At 45.8% G+C, this 24,102-nt stretch overlaps 1 protein-coding gene across 1 annotated transcript in view; it reads right to left on the bottom strand.

Annotated features, from left to right (window-relative positions):
* The window catches only part of LOC134345011 (transcription factor COE3-like), a 496,949-nt gene that overhangs the window by 112,775 nt on the left and 360,072 nt on the right, over nt 1-24,102 (bottom strand). Inside the window, exon 8 of the mRNA XM_063045143.1 lies at nt 16,299-16,416. Within this exon, the coding sequence (XP_062901213.1) occupies nt 16,299-16,416 (118 nt within the window). The remainder of the gene's footprint in view (nt 1-16,298; nt 16,417-24,102) is intronic.

Below are 24,102 nucleotides of genomic sequence, written 5' to 3'. Positions count from 1 at the left end.
CACTGACTCCAGTTCATTGTGGAAATGGGACCGCTCGCGGGGTCTCCCAACTGACCACTTTTCGATATGCCAAGGACACAGCCTGGAAGACTAGCATACCTTCAGGGTGCTGGATTTTTGTGGCTCTGGAGGCAGGCTGACTCGAGGCCGGTGCCGCCATCTGGTGCGTCGTGGGAGACAGAAGATTGAAAGCAGTGAGCTGGCTGCTGGCTGTGTGCCCAGAGACCCGAGTTCTTTGGGCGCAGAGCTCGAAAAAAGTGACGCAACAGACTTTTAACACCATAAATTGCCAAGTTGTTTTGTTATGTCTCCCCTCTCGCTGTGGAAAAGGGACACCTTTTTTTCCCTTATTAGAGAGAGGGAGAGAGAGAGAGAGCCTGTGGTATGTCAAATACCGAGTGAACGAATAGTCTTTGGGGTACTGCAAGTCTGTGTCTTTACTGACGCTTTGCTGCACGCTTGAGTGCTCGGTGAGGAGGGGGTGCCGATGCTTATTTGCTGGTGGAGGTGCTCGTTGCTTTGCTGCTGCTTATGTGTGGGAGGGGGAAATTGAGGGAAGCTTTGGGGTTCTAACATTTAACTGTCATTCATTCTTTGGGGCACTCCTCTGTTTTCGTGGATGTTTTGTGAAGAAAAATAATTTCAGGATGTATATTTCACACATTTCTCTGACGTTAAATGTACCGATTGAAACCTATTGAAATACTTCAATGGCTGCAAGGATGCTTTGAGGAGCGTTAGTGTTGTGTGGGGGTGTGGCTTATTTGCCATTGAAAGCCGCTTCCATCGTGTTGATTGTCATTAGTTAGTTTAAAAACTGCAGCTGCTCTTCTCATTGTTTGGCTTGAGTGCCGTGGCACCCAGTGTCCAGCTTCAAACACCTCAGGAGTATGAAGAGTAATACATGCAAAAGGTTCGTTCTCTTTCCATTTGTGCCCGGAATCGTTGGGATGGTATGCTCCATACGCACTGTTAACAAAGTATCTGTTTGTTGAATATTTAGTTCTGTGGTTTGTGTGTAAGGGTGGGGGAACTTAAATATTTGGTCAAACTTTTTTACAGTTTGTAAAAAAATGATTAATATACTTATTCACAGTCAGTGTTTCCTGACTTGCTCACCAAACCCTTGAACCTACTTCAATGTTACAGTGAAGGGGTAGAGGACAGGAGAATTGTGAGTGCTAGGACTAATCAACCACCTCATAGGGTCCCATGGCTTTTGACCATAAGACAATAAGACATAGGAGCAGAACTAGGCTATTTGGTCTATTGAGTCTGCCCTACATATCAAGGCTGGTTTAGACCATAAGACCATAAGACAAAGGAGCAGAAGTCAGCCATTTGGCCCATCAAGTCTTCTCCACCACTTTATCATGAGCTGATTCATTCTCCCATTTAGTCCCACTCCCCCGCCTTCTCACCATAACCTTTGATGTCCTGAGGATACCTATCAATCTCTGCCTTAAATACACCCAATGACTTGGCCTCCACTGCTGCCTGTGGCAAGAAATTCCATAGATTCACCACCCTCTGGCTAAAAAAATTTCTTTGCATCGCTGTTCTGAATGGGCACACTTCAATCCTTAAGTCATGCCCTCTCATACTAGACTCCCCCACCATGGGAAACAACTTTGCCACATCCACTCTGTCCATGCCTTTCAACATTCGAAATGTTTCTATGAGGTCTCCCCTCATTCTTCTGAACTCCGAGGAATACAGTCCAAGAGCGGACAAACTTTCCTCATATGTTAACCCTCTCATTCCCGGAATCATTCTAGTGAATCTTCTCTGTACCCTCTCCAGCATCAGCTCATCCTTTCTTAAATAAGGAGCCCAAAATTGCCCACAGTACTCCAAGTGAGGTCTTACCAGTGCCTTATAGAGCCTCAACAACACAACCCTGCTCCTATACTCTATTCCTCTAGAAATGAATGCCAACATTGCATTCGCCTTCTTCACCACCAACTCAACTTGGAGGTTAACTTTAATGGTATCCTGTACGAGGACTCCCAAGTCCCGTTGCATCTCAGAACTTTGAATTCTCTCCCCATTTGAATAATAGTCTGCCCATTTATTTCTTCTGCCAAAGTGCATAACCACACACTTTCCAACATTGTACTTCATTTGCCACTTCTTTGCCCATTCTCCCAATCTATCCAAGTCTCTCTGCAGAATCTGTTTCCTCAGCACTACCGGCCCCTCCACCTATCTTCCTATCATCAGCAAACTTAGCTACAAAGCCATCTATTCCATAATCCAAATTATTAATGTACAACGTAAAAAGAAGCGGCCTCAACACAGACCCCTGTGGAACACCACTGGTAACTGACAGCCAACCAGAATAGGATCCCTTTATTCCCACTCTCTGTTTCCTGCCAGTCAGCCAACACCCTATCCACGTATGTAACTTTCCCATAACTCCATGGGCTCTTATCTTGTTAAGCCGCCTCACGTGTGGCACGTTGTCAAAGTCCTTCTGAAAATCCAAATATACAACATCCACTACATCTCCCTTGTCTAGCCTACTTGTAATTTCCTCAAAAAATTGTAATAGGTTTGTCAGGCAGGATTTTCCTTTAAGGAATCCATGCTGAGTTCTGCCTATCTTGTCATATGCCTCCAGGTACTCTGTAACCTCATCCTTGACAATCGACTCCAACAACTTCCCAACCACCGATGTCAAGCTAACAGGTCTATAATTTGCTTTTTGTTCCCTTGCCTTCTTCTTAAATAGCGGAGTGACATTTTCAATCTTCAGATCCTCCGGAACCATGCCAGAATCTATCGACTTTTGAAAGATCATCGCTAATGCCTCCGCAATCTCCACAGCTACTTCCTTCAGAACACGAGGGTGCATTCCATCTGGTCCGGGAGATTTATCTACCCTTAGACTATTCAGCTTCCTGAGCACTTTCTCTGTTGTAATTGTGACTGCGCACACTTCTCTTCCCTGCCACCCTTGAGTGTCCGGTATACTGCTGATTCATTCCTCAGTGAAGACTGATGCAAAATACTCGTTCAGTTCCTCCACCATCTTCTTATCTCCCATTACAATTTCTCCAGCATCATTTTCTATCAGTCCTATATATACTCTCACCTATCTTTTACTCTTTATGTACTTGGAAAAGGTATTTATTATTTATTATTAGTATTTATTAACCCTCTCAACCCCATTCTCCTGCATTCTCTCCGTAACCTTTGATGCCTTTACTAATCAAGATCCTATCGACCTCTGCTTTAAATATACCCAATGACTTTGCCTCCTCAGATATCTGTGGCAATGGATTCCACAGATTCATCACCCTCTGGCTGAAGAAATTCCTCCTCATCTCTGTTAAAAAAGGACGTTCTTCAATTCTGAGGCTGTGTCCTCTGGTCCTAGAATCCCCTACTATAGGAAATATTTTTGATAACCGCTCTATCTCGGCCTTTCAATAGTTGGTAGGTTTCAATGAGATTCTCCCCTCCCTCATTTTTCTAAACTCCATCAAGTACAGGCCCAGAGCCATCAAATGCTTTTTAGACATTTCTCTCCTCTTCCCTCTCCAAAGTCCTCCAGGAACACTGGTGGAACTTATCTTGAGGCACTCTGCAGCTCGCCGCTCCAAATTACGGTGCAGGGATGAGGGTGATGGAGAAAAGGAGAGGGAGAGAGCGAGGGGGAGAGAGAGAGAGAGAGAGAGAGAGAGAGAGAGAGAGAGAGCGACTGAGAGAGAGAGAGAGAGAGAGAGTGATGTCTTCCCACAGTCAATAACTAAAGGATGTGATAGCTCAGCGGTTAAATCACGGAGCTATCCTCAGAGCCCTGGGTGATTGATCTGGCACGCTGGCAGCTGGGGAAATTAAGCTCAACTAATTAAGTAAAAATCCGTAATTAAAAATCGAGCATCACTGATGGTGATTGTGAAACTACCAGATTCTCATAAAAACACATCTGGTCCATTACTGCCCTTCAGGGAAAGAAGTCTGTCATCCTTACCCGGAATGGCCGCATACACTCAGTGGCCACTTTATTAGGCACACCTGCTCATCGATGCAAAGATCTAATCAGCCAATCATGTGGCAGTAACTCAATGCCATAAAGCATGCAGACATGGTCAAGAGGTTCAGTTGATATTCACATCAAACATCAGAATGGGGAAGAAAGGCAATCACAGTAACTTTGACCATGGAATGATTGTCAGCGCCAGACGTGTCAGAAACTGCTGATCTCTCAGTCTGTGATGGTCATTAACGCAAATGACATATTTCACTGTCTGTTTCGATATACACGAGACAAATTATGCTAATAAAAAAAAAATCAAAGACACCACCCACCCCAGACATTCTCTCTTTTCTTCTCTACCATCGGCAAAAGATACAAAAATCCGAAATCATGTACCACCAGGCTCAAGGACAATTTCTGTTCCCCTGTTATCAGACTCTTGAATGGACAAAAAGATGGACGTTTGATCTCACAACCAATCTTGTTATGATCTTGTACTTTATCATTTACCTGCACTGCATTTTCTCTGTATCTTTTAAAATTTATTTTTCATTATCGTTTTACCTTGTCCTACCTCACTGCAATCTGAGTTTTGTAAAGAAGGCAAGCTTTTCATTGTATCTCGGTACATGTGACAATAATGAACCAATACCAATAGCATTTGAATGCAGCCCGTGGGCTGTGAATTCAGTAACGTCACCAGAGACCACAGACCCCAACGCACTTTGATTTGTTTATTGATTCTAACTGAGCACCTCGCTGGTAAATCTGCACAGAGCAAGCCTTTATTTCATTCTGCTTTTCTATGACATTTGTTTTTGTTAATTGGATAGTGGGCACTTCTCTTCAGGCAGATAGATTCTCGTTTTTAACCATTACCTTTCTTTCCCAGAAGGGCTGCGAGGCTTGCTAGGAAGAAATAATATCCAGCATATAACCTTTCACAATCCCTTCTGAAAGTTGGTTAGATTAAACAGACTCCACAGAACAGAACAGGAAAATTCCTTTAGTTTAATAAAAGGAATGTTGGATATATTCATCTGGGGGTCTAGAGACAGACTTACAATATTGGTATTGGTTTATATATTGTCATGTGGACTGAGATAAAGGTTTACGTCACGCATTACGAGATACACATTATGGGGAGCATAGCGCAGTGGCAGAGCATTTGACTGCGGATCGAAACATCCCTAGTTCAAATCCAGCCAGTTCCCATCCTGGATGGTTCTTTTCGTTTACCCGTTGGATGGCTATGATCCAGGTTGATGGCACTAGGCAGAATAACAGTTCAGCATAAACTAGCTGGGCTGAAGAGCCACTTTCAGTGCAGTCATACGCGATGACAGTGAGTGGGTGCAGTGTAGCAGTTTGCACAATGTTATTACGGTGCGATAGAGTTTGGAGTTCAGTTCTGGCGCCGCCGCCTGTACGGAATTTGTACATTGTCCCCGTGACTGTGTGTGTCTCCTCTGGGTGCTCTGGTTTCCCCCCCGCAGTCCAAAGACTTATGGGTTAGTAGGTCAATTGTTCTTTGTAAATTCTCTGGTGATTAGGCTAGGGCAAAATAGGTGGATTGCTGAGTGGTGCAGCTCGTTGGGCCAGAAGGACCTGTTCAAACGCTGTATCCCTAAATAAATAAGTTCAGAGTTCAAAGTACGTATACAGTATACAGCCTCGGGATTCAGCTTCTCACAGACAGCCACAAAACAAAGAAACACCAGAGAACCCATTTAAAGAAAACTCCCACACAACAAGGCCATCAGATGGGCGAAGAAAAGAAAATATCACGCAAACAGCAAAAGTCAAACAAGTAACAGACAAAACATTGAACATCAAACTGTAGACTTCCCAAAAGTGAGTCCACAGCCACCAGCTGCTGCAGCGAGTGAAGCCAGCCCAGAGGCTGAAAGCTGCGGCCACAGCTTCCAAGTCAGTCAGTTCAGTGCCCTGTCAATGGCAGCATACCTTGATCAAATCGTCCAAATGAGAAACCGCTTTCAGCACTGAGCACATTAAACATCAAACCGCAGCTGAAAGTGAGTCCACAGCCACAAGCCACGAGCCTCTGAGGTGATCGAACCATACAGCGTGGGACCTCCAGAACTCCAGCACCTTCCATCGGCAGCAGCGAGAGAGCGAGGGAGACCGGTCAAACTCTGCAAGACTGCACTGAACACCCGTTCACTTTCCGCTCTCGTCCTCGTCGATTTTAATCTTGCTCGATGCTTTAGTTTGCACAGAGCAACAGAACTGACCATGAGCTAGTGTGGATTCCATTTGGAATCGATGCCAAGTATCGATTAGATGAGATGCCAACTCGTCTAAACGTTATGCTATGCAAGTCAGTCACAAAGTTAAACCAATCAACACGACATATAACATGAATGGACAGATTCTTGAAACAGTCACACACTACCCATACCTTGGTGTTGAAAGGATCTTAACTGGATCTTATCTTATCTTAATCTTACCCACATCAATCAGATTAGAGCCAAAGCAAATAAAATGCTGGGTCAAGGACATGGCATTTAAGACACTCGTCCGTCCAAAGGTTGAGTATTGCGCGGCCCTATGGGATCCCCATCAAGCTAACGATAAGAAGTCCATCGAAAAAATCCAATGCCATGCTGTTCGCTTTGTGTTAAACAATTACAGCAGGAAATCCAGTGTCACCAACATGCTCTCTAACCTTCAATGGGAACCACTTGAAAACTGACTCATTAAACTATGGTTAATTTTCATTTTCAAAGAAGTTCACACCATCACTCCATCAAACATCTAAATTCGACTCGACAGCAGACTGGACCTCACATATTGGAAGCTCTTTCATTCAATAAGATTTGCTGCCAGTACCCCATCTACCCAAGATCAACAAGAGAGTGGAATCTTCTGCCGCCAGACCTGCGCAGCATTTCTGACATTAATATATTTAAAGATAGACTCAATCAAATTGATTTAGGGGATCTAGTCAAAAAAGCTTACTTTACAACTTAACTCCCACGCCGTTCACACTGACTGTGCGTTATAACAGCTGCCTGGCAGTGCTTGCACAGTACCAAGCAGAAACAGAAGCAGAGGTACACTCCCAGCAATGGCCATCGCTGCACTCCACGCCAAGTACCCCAGGAGATCGCAGAAGTGCCAAATACTTCAGTTGGCCCAAAAATACTTTCTTAACAGGGAAATTACAGGCAGCAATCGATCCCATTTCAGAAGAAGAAGTATATTTTGAAGAAGAAAAAGAGTATCAGGTGGTCTTCTAAGCTGTCACTGTTGGGCATTGGCACCATCATGCCGGAATAAAATACATAAATACAATTTTAAAAAATTGTTTGCTGCCATCAAGAAAGCATGTGCCATATGTAAATACAGCAAAGTTGTAAAAAGAAATCAGTATGCAGAATATAGTTTTACAGTTACAGAGAAAAGTGCAGGGCAGGTAGACAATTAAAAGCCATGATGAGGTAGACTGGGAGATCAGTGATTCATCTATATACTTATGGGAGGTCTGTTCAATAACCTGGTGACAGCAGGGTGGAAACTGTCTTTGCACCTGGTGCTGCATGCTTTCAGGGCTTTGTATCTTCCTCCCAACCGGATGAGAGACAATAATCAGGGTGCGAGGAGTCCTTGATTATGTTCTTCATAATAATGTAAGTTCTGATGGAAAACGTTAACACAAGAGATTCTGTAGATGAGGGGAACACAGAGCAAAACACATACAAAATGATGGAGGAACCCAACAAGTCAGGAAGGGGAGTGTGGAGGGGAATAAGCAGCTGACATTTCTGTTTGAGACCTTTCATCAGGAGTCTCTTGTAGACTTATTAATTACTTTCAGGTGTGGGCACGTGGCCAAGTGGTTAAGGCATTCAACTAGCGATCTGAAGGTCGTGAGTTCGAGCCCCAGCCGAGGGAACATGTTGTGTCCTTGAGCAAGGCGCTTAATCACATATTGCTCTGCGACGACACCGGTGCCAAGCTGTATGGGTCCTAATGCCCTTCCCTTGGACAACATTGGTGTCGTGGAGAGGGGAGACTTGCAGCATGGCAACTGCCGGTCTTCCATACAACCTTGCCCAGGCCTGCGCCCTGGAGAGTGAAGACTTTCCAGGCGTAGATCCATGGTCTCGCAAGACTAACGGATGTCTTCAGGTCTTCCCTCAGCCACTGACACTCTAGAGAAAACAACTGAAGTTTGTCCAACCTCTCTTTATAGCTAATACTTTCTATTCCAAGCAGACGACAAACGTGTGACCATGCCCTACAGCAAGTATGTCTCAAAAATGGCAGCTTCATTGCTCAAACCTTAGGGTATCACAATCACCCATAAACTAACAGCAACTTGAAGGAAGCTTGTCTCAAGAACCAAGGTACCGGTAAAGACAACCGACAAAAGTAATGTGGTGTACAGGATCACCTGTGGAGACTGCAACAAGGTCTACGTCGGCCAGACAGGATGTAAACTTGCAACTCGCTTATGGGGACACAAACTGGCAGTATAGAGAGATGATCCACTGTCACTGATCTTGAAGACAGAGAAGGACACTGTGGAGGTTCTGGTGCAGACAAACACAAAGCAGGCATGAGAATTTTTAGGAATGTGTTTCTTTTCTGATAATTTCGTAAACAAACATATTAAAATAGACACTTTGTATGAACGCCTAAGAGCCAAAGAAATGTGAGCCAATAGAATTCAAAGGTCAATTGAAGGAGTAGCCAATCAGGACTGGGGCAAGCGAATGGGGGGGGGGCCTATAGAAACGTGAGCACTCTCGGAGAGAAACACCAACACTGAGGATGTCAGCTCAACTGACGATGAAACATCTACAAGCTAACTGCCAAGCTCGGCAAACACTAAAGACGATAAACCTCTTCTTCAACCTCTCCAAATCCTCCACATCCTTCCCATGATAAAGTTCAAAGTCCATTTTATTATCAAAGTGTGTATACATTATACAACCCTCAGATTCGTCTCCTAGCAGGCAGCCACGAAACAAAGGAACCCAGAAACAAATCTCATACACATGAACAAAGACTGTCTAACTCCCAATGCACAGAGAATAAAAAAAAACTCAATAAGAAAATAAAAGAATAAAATAACCCTTAAAAAAGACGTCGAACACGACATGTAATGAAAAAAAAAGTCATGCCAACAGTAACCGCAAGCAACTAGCGTTTCTGAACTGAAGTCTGCAAGATAGAGTCCCATAGTTCAGCAGAGAGCAGAGTAACCATCATGGAGCAGCAATCTTAATCGGCCCGCACCTCGGCTCGGGCCCCGACACCCTGACCTTTCTGACACCTTGACCTTTTCAATCTGGCCCAGCTCCATCGGAATATCGGGTTCTACCGCTTCAAGCAGCGATCTGAACTGGCCCATACCTCGACACCCTAACCTTTTCGATCTGGCCGGGCACTTAACTCTTTGTCTCAACAGCAGGTTCTGCTGCTTGGATATGCCGGATTTCCCCGCTTCGATCCTGCCTGTAAATCTCCATCTGGCACCTGGACCCTGTGTCTTCGATTCGGCCTGTGCCCAATATTTCATGCTCTTCCACGCTCTCGGCAATGGGCCTGCCACCTCGCCTCATCTCAGTCCCGCCACATTGAATTGCCTCCCAAGTCCAAAGGGAAGTTACAGACTATTACTTGTGATGACCGTTTGACAGAAAAAATCTGGTTAACAAACTATTTAGTTGCTGTCCTTGTTTCATTAGCCACCAGCCAGAAGTCGCAGAGGTTCACCAGCACCATCTTAACCATAAATGTTGAAGTAGAGTATTGGAAGTCGGGTGACTGGAAGTGAATGCTATACTCCAGACTCAGACTGACCAGAGTTGTCGAATCTGGTTGATCGTTTACCTCAGTCCCTTTTTTTTTGCAGGAGTCCCATATCTATGGATGTAATGGGCGTTACTTAGCTGATAATAAAAGAGGCATTTATTTCCTCTGTTATATGTTGATCTTTTTGTGCAAAGTTATCTCTGAATTTCTAGCAATGCCTCCTAATATCTGCACACGTTGTTTCCTACTACACGGCCTGATCTACGAAGAGGATATAAAGTTTCACTCCATCTCAACCATCTGCTCCTTTATGTGCAAAACAGTTGCTGGTATGCAACTGAAGCTTCACTGCTCTTCCTGATGATGGATTGCTTCAGAGTTTCAAAAAATCTGCCTGTCTTGCACTGAGATTGAAATTGTTAAATGGCTTCCAATACTCTCTCAACCTCGAGGAGGTCTTCATATTCTTCACAGGGTCAAGAACACATAGCTGGGAACGTGGGGCCACATACACTCAGTGGACACTTTATTAAGTACACCTGTACACCTGCTCATTAATGCAATTATAGTATTTAATCAGCCAATAATGTGGCAGCAACTCAATGCATAAAACATGGTCACAGTTGTTGTTCACACCAAACGTCAGAATGGGGAAGAAGTGTGATCTAAGTGATTTTGACCGTGGAATGACTGAAGGTGCCAGATGGGGTGGTTTGAGTATCTCAGAAACTGCTGATCTCCTGAGATTTTCATGTACAGCAGTCTCTAGAGTTTACAAAGGATGGTGTAAAAAAAACTAAAAAAAAATCCAGTGAGTGGCTGTTCTGTGGGCAAAAACACCTTATTAATGAGAGAGGTCAGAGGAGAATGGCCAGGCTGGTTCAAGCTGACAGGAAGGGGACAGTAACTCAAATAACCATGCGTTACAACAGTGGTGTGCAGAAGAGCATCTCTGAATGCAGAACAGGTTGAAATTTGAAGTGGACAGGCTACAGCAGCAGAAGACCGCTCTGGGATGAAACGTGTAGCTAATTAAGTGGCCACTGAGTGCATTTCGGTCAAAGAGCTGTCCCTAATCCAGCCGGTCCAATGGCCACCTGCTTTTCTCTGTGGTGCTGCTGGAAGTGAACTGAGGGAATGCTCACTTCAGATTTCCCACTGATCCCTCCCACACTGGAGAAGTGCCAAAGCTCCTCTCTGAGTCTCAGCAACATTCTTACTTTCTTCCGCAAGCCGTGTGATATTTTACAGTTGCTTTTGGCACGCCTTGGCTTCCTTCTCCGACTCTGCCAAGGAGAGGAATCCTACGTTCATCAGACTCGTGAAAATAAACTGCTTGGCTGCAGTGCAAAATAAACACAGTGATCAGCTCTTGTGAGGTAAACAGTCTGATGTCGTTTATAATGAGTCAATATTTCACCCACTTCTTGAATCTCTTAACTGCCTTCTGGTGGAAAAGATGGATTAGTCAGCAGGGTTTTGTGTGTTGTGTTTGTGTCTTTGTATGTATTCATGCATTTGTTTTCATGTCTTTAGAGACGTTTAGAGATACAGCTCAGTAACAGGCCCTAATGCTCAACTAGCCTGCGATACTCAGCTACACCCAAATGACCAATTACAGGATTAAGCCATCAATCGATGGAATGTGGGAGGAAACCAGAGAACCCAGAGGAAACCCATGCAGTCATGGGGAGAACATGTCAACTTCGAACAGACAATGGCAGAACTGAACCCAAGTTGCAGGTGCTGTAATAGCGTTATGCTAATCACTACACAACCATACTACAACGAAGGAAGCTATTGGTCAGTTAAGCTGACGTGTGTGTGTGTGTGTGTGTGTGTGTGTGTGTGTGTGTGTGTGTGTGTATGTGTGTGTGTATGTGTGTGTGTGTGTGTGTGTATTTGTGTGTATATGTGTTTGCATATATGTTTATATGTGTGTGTACTTGTATATATGTGTTTGTGCTTGATATTACATTTGTGAGAGTACAAATATTCAGTCTTTGCATACTTTTCTGGATAATAGACCTCACCAGTTCCCCACCACGACTACCCTCCTCCGGTTGGTGGAACTGGTTCTCACACTCAATAACTTCTCTTTTGGCTCTTCCCATTTTCTTCAGTCCAAGGGTGTAGCTATGGGAATTCGCATGGGCCCTAGCTATGCCTGCCTCTTCGTTAATTATGTGGAACAGTCTGTGCTCCAAACCTATTCTGGTACTGCTCCCCAACTTTTCCTTCGCTACATTGACGACTACACTGGTGCTGCTTCCTGCACCCATGCTGAGCTCGTCAATTTCATCGACTTTACTTCAAACTTCCACCCAGCCCTCAAATTCAATTGGTCTATCTCGGACACTTCTCTCCCCTTTCTCGATCTCTCAGTCTCCATCTCTGGAGACAGACTGTCCACTGACATCTTCCACAAGCCCACTGACTCTCATAATTACCTCAACTATACCTCTTCCCACCCCGCCACATGCAAAAATGCCATTCCCTATTCCCAGTTCCTCCGTCTCCGCCGCATCTGCTCCGAGGATGAGGTTTTCCGTTCCAGGACATCTCAAATGTCCTCTTTCTTTAAGGATTGTGGTTTCCCTTCTGCTGTCATCAATGATGCCCTCACCCGCATCGCCTCCATTTCCCACACTTCGGCTCTCACCCCATCCTCCCGCCACCACAACACAGACAAAGATCCCCTGTCCTCACCTACCACTCCACTAGCATCCGGATCCAACACATTATCCTCCGCAACTTCCACCACCTTCAACAGGACCCCACCACTAAGCACATCTTTCCCTCTCCACCCCTCTCCGCCTTCCGCAGGGATCGGTCCCTCCATGACTCCCTGGTCCACATGTCCCTCCCCACGGATCTCTCACCTGGGACTTATCCCTGTAATTGCAAGTGTTACACCTGTCCCTACACCTCCTCTCTTGCCACTATTCAGGGCCCCAAACAGTACTTCCACGTGAGGCAACACTTCACTTCTGAGTCTGTTGGGGTCAGCTTTTGCATCCGGTGCTCCCAGTGCGGCCTCCTCTACATTGGTGAAACCCGACGCAGATTGGGGGACCGCTTCGTTCAGCACCTCCGCTCCGTCCGTCACAACAGACAGGATCTCCCAGTAGCCACCCACTTCAACTCTGCTTCCCACTCCCATTCACATATGTCCATACATGGCCTCCTCTACTGCCATGATGAGGCTAAACTCAGGTTGGAGGAGCAACACCTCATATACCGTCTAGGTAGTCTCCAGCCCCTTGGTATGAACATAGAATTCTCCAATTTCCGGTAATTCCCTCCCCCTCCCTTCCCCTATCCCTATGTCACTCTGCCCCCTCCCCCAGCTGCCTACCACCTCCCTCTTGGTTCTGCCTCCCTCTACTACCCATTGTGTTTTCCCCTATTTCTTCTTCACCTTTCCTGCCTATCACCTCCCTGCTTCCCCTCCCCACCCCTTTATCTTTCCCCTTACTGGTTTTTCGCCTGGAACCTACCAGCCTTCTCCTTCCCACCCTCCCCCACCTTCTTTATGGGGCCTCTGCCCCTTCCCTCTACAGTCCCGACGAAGGGTTCCGGCCCAAAATTGTGACCGATCTTTTCCACGGATGCTGCCCGACCTGCTGAGTTCCTCCAGCGTGTTGTGAGTGTTGCTTTGACCCCAGCATCTGCAGACTATTTTGTGTTTATGCATACTTTTTTTGTTTAAGAGTGTGTGCACGTGTCCCTATGTTTGTTTGAGAGAGTGCATATAATTGTGCATGTGTACTTTTGTGTGTGTGCGTGTGTGTGTGTGTGTACGTGCGTGTGTGTGTGTGTGCGTGTGTGTGTGTGTGTGTGTGAGTGTGCGTGCGTGCGTGCGTGTGTGTGTGTGTATGTGTGTTTGTACAGCTGCAGCTCACCAAGAATCCTCAGACAGCACCTTCCAAACTGACCACCTCTCCCAGCTAGAAGGATATGGGTAGCAAAAGCTCGGGGAAAATCTCTGGAAGTTACTCTCCAAACCACACACGATCCTGACTTAGAAATGTATTGCTGTTCCTTCACCCTCACTGGGTGAAAATCCTGTGATTCCCTCCCTACAGCAAGGTGGGTCTACCCACACCCCAAGGACGGCAGCAGTTCACGAAGACAGCTCACCACCACCCTCTCAATGGCAACTAGGGATGAGCATGGCATCATGCTAATGGCATGCTGGCCTTCATAACAAGGGGAATTGAGTATAAGAGCAAAGAGGTCCTTCTGCAGCTGTACAGGGCCCTGGTGAGACCACACTTGGAGTACTGTGTGCAGTTTTGGTCTCCAATTTTGAGGAAGGACATTCTTGCTATTGAGGGAGTGCAGCTTAAGTTCACAAGATTAATTCCCGGGATGGCGGGACTGTCATATGTCAAAAGATTGGAGCAACTGGGCTTGCATACTCTGGAATTTAAAGGCTGAGAGGGGATCTTATTGAAATATATAAGATTATTAAGGGATTGGACATGCTGGAGGCAGGAAGCATGTTCCCGCTGATGGGTGAGTCCAGAACCAGAGGCCACAGTTTAAGAATAAGGGGTAGGCCATTTAGAACGGAGTTGAGGAAAAACTTTTTCACCCAGAGAGTGGTGGATATATGGAATACTCTGCCCCAGAAGGCTGTGGAGGCCAAGTCTCTGGATGCTTTCAAGAAAGAGATGGATAGAGCTCTTAAAGATAGCAGAATCAAAGGTTATGGGGATAAGGCAGGAACTGGATACTGATTGTGGATGATCTGCCATGATCACAGTGAATGGCGATGCTGGCTCAAAGGGCCGAATGGCCTACTCCTGCACCTATTGTCTATTGCCCACAGCAATAAATCACTGGATCAACCTGTCAAATCCACATCCTTTGAATGAATTAAAAATAAATGTCTACGTGCCCACGTACACCCAGAGTCCTCGTACACCTGCTTGTTAATGTAAATATCTAATCAGCCAATCATGAAATAAAAGCATTCAGACATGGTCAAGAGGTTCAGTTGTTAAAAACAAAATGAAAGAAAATCTGCAGATGCTGGAAGTCCAAGCAACAGACATAAAATGCTGGAGGAACTCAGCAGGCCAGGCAGCATCGATGGAAAAGAGTAAATATTCGACGTTTCAGGCCGAGAACCTTCAACAGAACCAATTATTGTTGTTTAGACCAAACATCAAAATAGGGAAGGCATGCGTTATAAGTGACTTTGACCATGGAATGATTGTTGGTGCCAGACAGGATGGTTTGAGTATCTCAGAAACTGCTGATCTCCTGAGATTTTCATGCACAACAGTCTCTTGAGTTGACGGAGAATGGAGCGGGAAAAAAAAAACATCCAGTGAGTAGCAGTTCTGTAGGTGAAATTGCCTTGTTAATGAGAGAGGTCAGAGGATAATGGCCAGACTGGTTCAAGCTGACAGGAAGGCGACAGTAACTCAAATAACCACACGTTACAACAGTGGTGTGCGGAAGAGCATCTCTGAACACACACCACGTTGAACCTTGAAGTGGACAGGCAACAGCAGCAGAAGGTTAGTGTGGGATTAGTGTAAATGGATGGGTTGATGGTTGGTGTGGCCTCAGTGAGCTAAAGGACCTCATTCACTTCATGACTTTAAAATTTCAATGGTGCAACCTGTCACACTGTAAGGTTCGACTGGGTGAAATTACCCCAAGACAGCTGTCAGTCAGAGGGCTTTTTGAACTCCTCTTGGGCAGTTACTATGATACCATTTCTGATGCTAGATTTTAACTCCTGGGACTTCAGAGTCCTTGCGCAGGATTCCCTGAAGGATAACTGGCAGGTTGAGTCGGTGGTAAGGAAGGCAAATGCAAATTTAGCATTCATTTTGAGAGGACTAGAACATAAAAGCAAGGATGTAATTCTGAGGCTTTATAAGGCATTGATCAGATCTCACTTGGAGTATTGCAAGCTGTTTTGGTCCCCTTGTCTGACACTGGAGAAGATCCAGAGGGGTTCACAGGAATGAGGGGTGTATTATGGCTTTGCTCCTGTACTCCCTGGAGTTTAGAAATAATGGTGCGGGGGTGGGTGGGAAGATCTCATTGTAACCTATCAAATATTGAAAAGCCCAGATAGAGTGGGTGTGGAGAGAAGTCTAGGACTAGAGGGCACAGCCTCAGAAAAGAGGGATGTCTATTTAGAACAGAGATTAGGAGGGAAGCCTTTAGCCAGAGGTTGGTGAATCTGTGGAATTTGTTGCCATAGGCTCTTGATTAGTCAGGATGTCAAATGTTACAGGGAGAAGGCAGGAGAATGGGGTTGAGAGGGATATTAAATCAGCCATGAAAATAAATCAGATCAGGCTCTATGGGCTTAATTGAGCTCCTATGTCTTCTGGTCTTATGCAAGACAAAGTTTTTCACTGTATCCTGGTACACATGAAAATAATAGACTAATAATCAAAGTCCAAAAGGCTGGGGGGGTTCCCCTTCATGCTACAGAGACTGAAGGTTTAGTTGGTAAGGCAATCAGTCAGACTGCGCCCCTGATCTGACATACCTTCGCATGGGTCCAGCCTCCGAGCCCTCCGGCCATGCTTGGAGTTGTTGTGGATGAACATATTGTCCGACACTGCCAGGACGTGCCCATCCACGTTGATGGTTGTACTGATGACGACCTGTAAGGAGACAGCAGGTTGCAGAGATAAATGCGGCAGCTTATTCCTCTTCCTAAAATAGAACTAACAGCACATGTTGAAGCGATCCGTACACAGAACATACACAGCAGTAGAGTGCCGATGCAGCCTCTCTGGACCACACGCTGGCCATGACCTTCAGTTAAACTAATCCCATCCGTCTGCACAAAGTCCATATCTCAGATTTAGTGACAACTTCTTCCCCTTCGCTGTTAAGATTTCTGAATTGTCCATGAACAAATGTTCTTATTTTAATTTCTAGTTCATTATTATGTATTGCAATGGACTGCTGCCGCATAACAACAAATTTCACGACATATTCCAGTGATGATAAACCTGATTCTGATTCTGTTCATGTGCCAGGCTAAACATCGCTTAAACACTGCTGTACTATCTGCTTCTACCACCTCCCCTGCCAGTGTATTCCAGGAATCTCTCCGTAAAAAAAAATCCTGCCATGCAAGTCACCTTTAAACTCTCATAAATTAAAGCTATGCCCTCTAATACTTGTCTTACCAAGCTAAGAAAAAGACTGACTGTCTTCCCTATCTATACTTTGCATAATTTTACACACTTCTATCAGGCCTTCCCTCCGCATGCAATGTTCCATAAAACTTTGGAGGGATTTAAGCTGAATGCAGGAAATTGAGATTGAGTAGGGGGACAAAAAAGTTCAAAGTGCAAAACACATTTATCATCAAACTACATGTACTGTACATAACCTTGAGAGTTATCTCCTTACAGGCAGCCACAAAACAAAGAACCCGAATAGGACCAGTTGAAAAAAAAGACTGTCCAATATCCAATGTGCAGAAAAAAATAAATCATGCCAGCAATAAAAGTAAGAAAATAGCATTCAGAACTAAAGTTCCCGAAAGTGAGTCCACAGACACGAAGCCAGCAGCCAGTTCAGACCACAGCCTCAGTTTAGCGCAGAGACGGGTAAACCTCGCGGAGCAGCGAGTTGAACCAGCCCATCCTCCGCCACTGGTCCCGACACCCTGACCTTTCAAACTGGCACAGCGCTTAAATCATCCTGTAGGTTACCGTAAATAGAACAAAGTTCATGCACTTTATGTTTAAGAGAAAACCACAACACATTTTATTGATCTCCAAAATATGAATGCAAAGCGTGCTAAAAACCCTTTAAGTAATGACATCATCACGTCAGACCAGCCTCTTGAAGCGAAACCGCAACTCAATGCCGGCAGTTGTTAGTCGTGTACATTTCCACCAATTACGTTATTCTACACAGGTCCCCCCCCCCACCCCCCGAATTCATTAAAACCGGCATTGAGAGTCTGTCCGGAGCTCGGACAAGCAGCCTGGCTCTGGTCCCATGTTCCGTGGACGGGGGAGCAGTAGGTGCCTCTGGCTCGTCCAGAGGTGTGTTGACATGCTCATGGTCATGTCATGACCCCAGGGGCACGGTAGCGGGATTGTGCAAATCCTGGTGGGCCAGTTTAAGGCAATCTATTGAAAAAGTTCAAGTTTACTCCTCTCATCTATGATATTTGCCTTTCCTCCCCATTCCAAAACACGGAACTGGCCATCATGAGGGAGCCTAAGGAGATGCTGGCGTGCAGATGAAAGCAAACGAGGTGGAATGTAGGTCACCAGGAACCCAGGAGTGCTGTACGCTGTGATGGGAGGTAGGAATAGGTGAAAAGGAATTGAATTTACTGAGGAGGGTGGAATGCTGCTGAGAGGCCAACCAGGCTGTCATGGTGTCACCTGGCACTCGTAACCATTGTCCACATACCAACCCAGCCACGGGCGACTGCAGGTCCTCTTTTGGAGCTGTTCTAAGCCCCAGCAGGACCCACGGGAGACAATCACGCCAATGCTCACCCCTCAGGGAATCCCTCAGGGCCACCTTTAGGGAGCGGAGAGAGCACGAACATAGGCCATTGGACTGCAGATGTGAATCAGCCTAACGCTGAGGTCCTGGGCTATCACAGCCCAGATGTCAGATATGAAATGCAGATGGCAGTCAGAGGAAATATCAGAAGGGGTGCCAAACCAAGCAACCCAGATGCTGATGAGCACCCAAGCTACATCTGTAGCCATTGTCATTGCTAGAGGTATGACATCTGGCCACCTGGTGGTGCAGTCCACCATGGTAAGGAAATGTATGAAACTGCGGGAGGGAAAAGAGGACCGACAAGGCCCACATTGACATGGTTAAACCGTCATTCAAGGACCTCAAAAGGTACCAATGGTGCCCGAACATGCTGGTTAATTTTTGCCTGCTGGCACACCACAGGGGCCGCAGTCCAATCACGCACAACATCTTTTTTAATGCCCTGCCACACAAACTTTAGCGCAACCTGTTTCTGTGAGGCCTTCTGGCCCGGACGCGGAAGGACATATATGAAGTCAAAAACAGTTTGTCTCCAGATTGCGGGGCAAGGTGACTGATTGAAACATTGCACAGGAGAGAAACCCCAGCTTCCCCAAACTTAGTGTCAGCAAACCGCGGACCCATGACTGCTGTTCAGTAAGCCTGGACCTCTGGGTAAGTAAATTGGTCGGCTGCTAAGTTGCATTGTCAACCCCTACGTGTATGGCCTCAACCCCTTGATATATTGTATATGTAGACCAGGTGGCATTGCTGCTATGCACACCAGGGGTCTGGTATTTTGGCCACCATGTGCTTGAGGGGTTTGTGGTCAATGAACACTGTGAAATTGCAATCCACTTGAAGAAAATGAAAATGATGGACGGCCAGATAGAGACCAAGAAGCTCACGGTCAAACATCCTGTACTTAATTTCGGGGGGTATGGAGCCGCCAGCTGAAGAAGGTAAGCGGCTGCCACATGTCTCTGACTAACTATTCATGCACTACACCCACAGCATAGTCTGAGTCGTCAGTAGTAATGGCTATAGGTGCGTTGGGGAGTGGGTGAGCCAGTAGGGTGGCATTGGAAAGAGTTTAAATGCCCCGGTTTAGTCTGCTGATCGGTCAAGCACACGATCAGGGGTGTTGCTTTAAAGCGCTCTGCACAGGGGAAGCATAAATTCAGTACTTCATGGAATGAAGTGGTGATAGAAACTCACCATGTATAAAATCTCCTGTTGTCTTTTGGTAGTGCGGGGCAGTAGGAAATCCATAATAGTGACTACTTTTGATAGGAGGGGTTTTGGACCTTCTGCAGAGATGTGATAGCTGAAAAAGTCAATGACTGACAACCTAAGCTGGCATTTGGCAAGGTTAATAATCAACCTGTGTTGGATTAGTTGCTTGAAACGTGTGCGGAGATGAGATACATATTCGGATTTGGATGCACTGGCAACAAGTATGTCATCCAGGTAACCAAAATGAAAATCTAAGTCTTTTAATATAGACTGGAAAGTCCGGCCTGCATTTTTCAGCCCAAACGGCATGCACGGAAGCTCAAAGGGGGCAAATGGGGTTATCAAAGCTGTTTGGGAATGTCTTCTGAACACACAAACACCTGATGGTAGCCCCGAACTAGATCGACTTTGGAAAAAATTAACTTGATGGCCAATATGCTGAAAATTGTAGCATGTGTGGGACTGGGTAATAATCAGGGGGTGGTGACCTTGTTAAGATGTCAGTAATCACCACATGGGCGGCAGCCACCTTCAGAAATAGGGACCATTGGAAGGGCAAAGGCTGGGGAGTATTTGACTGGCGTACAATGCCAAGTCTTTCCACGAGTACAATGGCAAACTCATCCTTCATAGTTGCCAGCTTTTCAGAGTCCAGTCTACACATGCGGGCATGGACTGGCGGGCCAGATGTAGAAGTGTGGTGCTCGACCCCATGTTTTGTGAAAGTAATAGAGAACATGGGCTTGGTAAGTTTTGGAAATTTCCCCAGCAGTCGAGTAAACTTACATGTGGTGGTGCATGCGCTTGACAGAGTCGTTGTGGGGAACTCACTGGGGGACCAGGGTAATGACCCTAGGTCCTTGACTTCCACAAGCCGGCAGTTCTTAAGATCGGCTAATAGTTCTTGGGCCCACAGTTCTTTGCACCGAGCAGAGGTCTAGCCACTTTAGCCAGGACCGAGTCCCATGTGTAACGTCACCCACTGAAGCAGGGCACCACCAACCGTGTCCCGTAAGTCTGGATCCTGTTGCCGTGGGCGGCCTCTAGCGAAATTTCGTTGCTCTTTGCCTTCTCATCAATAGGCAGCGCACTCAGTTGAGCCCCCGTGTCACACAGGAAGCGCTGCCCTGAAAGGGTGTCTGTAATGAACAGTAGATGACCCTGGAAGTTGGAACTTGCGGTGTTCACAGACCTCTGATATCCAGATGCAGTGGCACTGTCGAAGCTGCAAGGCAGTCAGCACTTTTTGGCATTCGTACCAAAGTGAGCACGGTAAAAACACAGGCCCAGCTTCAACTGTTTTGCAGGCGCAGGCATTCTTATATTGGGAGACTTGCTGAACGGACTTATTGAGGTAAAGAAAGGAGGAGGAACGATGCACTGCTGCCTGGCTGAGTGCGGACGATCAGCCATTTTACCAAGCTCTCTATAGACCATCACGGTTGTATTAGCAAGGGCTATGCAAATTTGATCTGGCACTTGCTGCATGAAGAGTTCTTTAAAAGTAAAACAAGGATGGTGATTTCCCAGGAGGAACAGCATGTGGTCCCTTAGCTCCGATGGCTTAGCATAGCCAAGGCCAGGCAAGGAGTGCAACTGTTTGGCACACTCAGACTCCAATAGTCCAGAAGTCTGTAAAAGGTGCGTTTTCAGCAATCGGTATTTATCGTGTTCGGGCGGCTGTTCTAGTAGACTCACCATTCTCACAGCTGAGGAATTACTGAGCAACGCTACCACATAGAAATATTTGTTGTTGTTGGCGGTGATTTCTCGCACAGTGAGTTGGGCCTCTGCCTGCGTGAAACAAGTAACAACATTTTGCTCCCAAAATTCCGGCAGTTTCAAAGCGATTGCGTTGGCCGACATGTTCAATAACTCTGGAATTGTCCTCGAGTGACAGGATCACTTATGAAAGTTTTCAGAAATAAAATTAAGTGAGGTGTTTTATGTTTAAGAAAAACCCGTAACACATTTTTAAATTGAACTCCAAAACCTGAACACAAAGCATGCTAAAAACCCTTTGCCAATTATGTCATCACGTCCGATCAGTGTCTTAAAGCGAAACCCCGACTCAATATTGGTGGTTGTGAATTATGTATATTTCCACCAGTTACATTATCCTAGAGTCCAAACCTTGGGTTGTTCCTTGCTTTTGGCCTGGGCCCCAGGCCCTGCCATCTTGATTCGGCCCGTAGCTGACCTTTCCAATTTGTCCTGGCACTTAAATCCATCAAACTTTGGGTCTTTCCATGCTCTTAGGCCCGGGCACTGCCAGCTTTTTTCAGCCCATACCCGACCATTCAAATTCATCCTGGCACTTAAATCGATCAGACCTTGCGTCTTTCCATGTTGTCCATACAACATGGTTCTATGGACTTGTTGGACTGAAGAGCCTGTGTGTATCTGTGCTGTATTGCTCTGTGACAATGACTCTACCTTCTCAGGAGACCTCGGAACTTGACATGCCCCATCTGGCAGTCCCCATTTTTTAGCAAGGTAACATAGAAAGCATCCTATCTGATGCGTCATGCCTTGGTACGGCAACTACTTTACCTGAGACCACTAGAAACGGCAGCTCTGGACACAGCTCAGCACTTCACAGAAACCAACCTCCCCTCCATGGACTCTGTCCACAATTCTTGCTGCCTTGGTAAAGCAGCCAGCATAGTCAAAGATCCCACCCACCTTGGACATTCACTCTCCTGACCTCCCATCAGACAGGAAGGCACACAAGACTGAAAGCATGTGCCATCAGGCTCAAGAACAAATACAACCCCGCTGCAATCAGTCTACTGAATGGTCCCCTGGCACGATAAGATGGTCTCACATCTACCTCGCCATGACCTTGTGCCCTGTTGTCTGCCTGCACTGCACTTCCTCTGTACCTGTACAATTTTACTCTGCACTCTGTTATTGTACCCGCTTGTACTACCTCAGTGTACTGTGTAATGAAATTATCTCTACGGATGGCCTGCAAAATAAAAGTTTCTCACAAGCTTAGTACATGTGACAATTAGTGAAAAGGGCGGTTTCAAGTTCCTGGATAGATCTATCCTGGGCTAAACATATTGATTCAACTACTGTACGAAGCAGGTCAACAGCGACTGTATTTCATTAGGAGTTTAAGGAGACTTGGTACATCACCACTCCTGTAAATTTCTACAGATTTCTACATTCTACACATGTACCGTGCTAACTGCTGCATCATCATCTGGTATGGAGGGGCCACTGCACAGGATTGGAAAAAGCTGCAGGAAGTTGCAGACTCAGCCTCCTCCATCATGGGCTCTAACCTCCCCAGCATCGGGGGACATCTTTAAAAGGCGATGCCTCAAAAACGCAACCTCCATCATTAAGAACCCTCATCACTCGGGACATGCTCTCTTCTCATTGCTACCACCAGCAAGGAGGTGCAGGAGCCTGAAGACAAAACACTCAGTGTTTTAGGAACAGCTTCTTCCTTACCAGCATCAGATTTCTAAACGGACAATGAACCCATGTGCACTACCTCACCAGTTTTCTGCTTTCTTTTGCTTTCTTTTTGCATGACTTATTTAATTTATACAGTATGTATGTATGTGTACTGCTGTCGCAAAATAAAAAATTTCTACTCTTACAGCAGAGATATTCAGAGATATTAAACCAGATTCTGATTTCAATAAAAATTAGGCAGGGCATGAAGGGATACAGGGAGAAGGCAGAAGATTGGGGCTGAGAGGAAAAGTGGGTCAGCCATTTGAATTAGCAGAGCAGACGATGGGACAGATAGCCTAACTCTTCTCCTATATCTTCAGGTCTGATGGTCTAAATCAATTTACCATTTTATTTCCCTTTATAAACTCACCCATCTCTGTGGAATATTGCAAGGAAAAGTTCCAACAGAGGAAGACAGAAATGTTGAATGAGAGATAACATAACATTGACGTTCCAAAGGACCTGGGCGTCCTTGAGCACAACTCACTGAAAGCTAAAATGCAGGTGCAACGGGCAATTAGGAAGGCAAATGGCTTGTTGGCCTCTGTTGAAAGAGGATTTGAGTAGAGGAGTAAAGATGTTCCATTATAATTATATAGGTCCTTGATCAGACTACACCTGGAATATTGCGCACACTTTTGGCCTCTTTACATAAGAAAGAGAACTTGTCATGGAGAAAAGCAATGAAGGTTTATCAGGCTCCTTTTTGAGATGGAAAACCTGCATTATGAAGAGACATTGAGTAGACCAGACCTGTAATCTCTCTCGTTTGCAAGAATAAGAGGTGAAATGTACAAAGTTCTTCTGAAGTTCAAGGATATTAACCCTGGCTGGGTAGCGAAGGCTTGTAAGGATGTTTCTAGGACTTGATTGACTGGCATAGTAGTGTAGTGGTAAGCACAGCATTATTACAGAGCCAGCGACCCAGGTCCGTCAGGAGTTAGTATGTTCTCCCCATGACCATGATGGTTTCCTCCAGCTGCTCCAGCCTCCTCCCACATTCTGAAGAGGTAGGACATAGGGTTAGTAAGTTGTAGGCATGCCAAGTTGGTGCTGTAAACATGGTGGCAGTTCTGGGCTGCCCCAGCACAGCCTCAATGCAAACAACTCCTTTC

This window comes from Mobula hypostoma, chromosome 4 (genome assembly GCF_963921235.1).
Source record: "Mobula hypostoma chromosome 4, sMobHyp1.1, whole genome shotgun sequence".
In the NCBI taxonomy this organism is placed as follows: domain Eukaryota; kingdom Metazoa; phylum Chordata; class Chondrichthyes; order Myliobatiformes; family Myliobatidae; genus Mobula; species Mobula hypostoma.
Note: the sequence above shows the minus strand (reverse complement) of the source record. Positions and strands in the feature narration are given on the sequence as shown.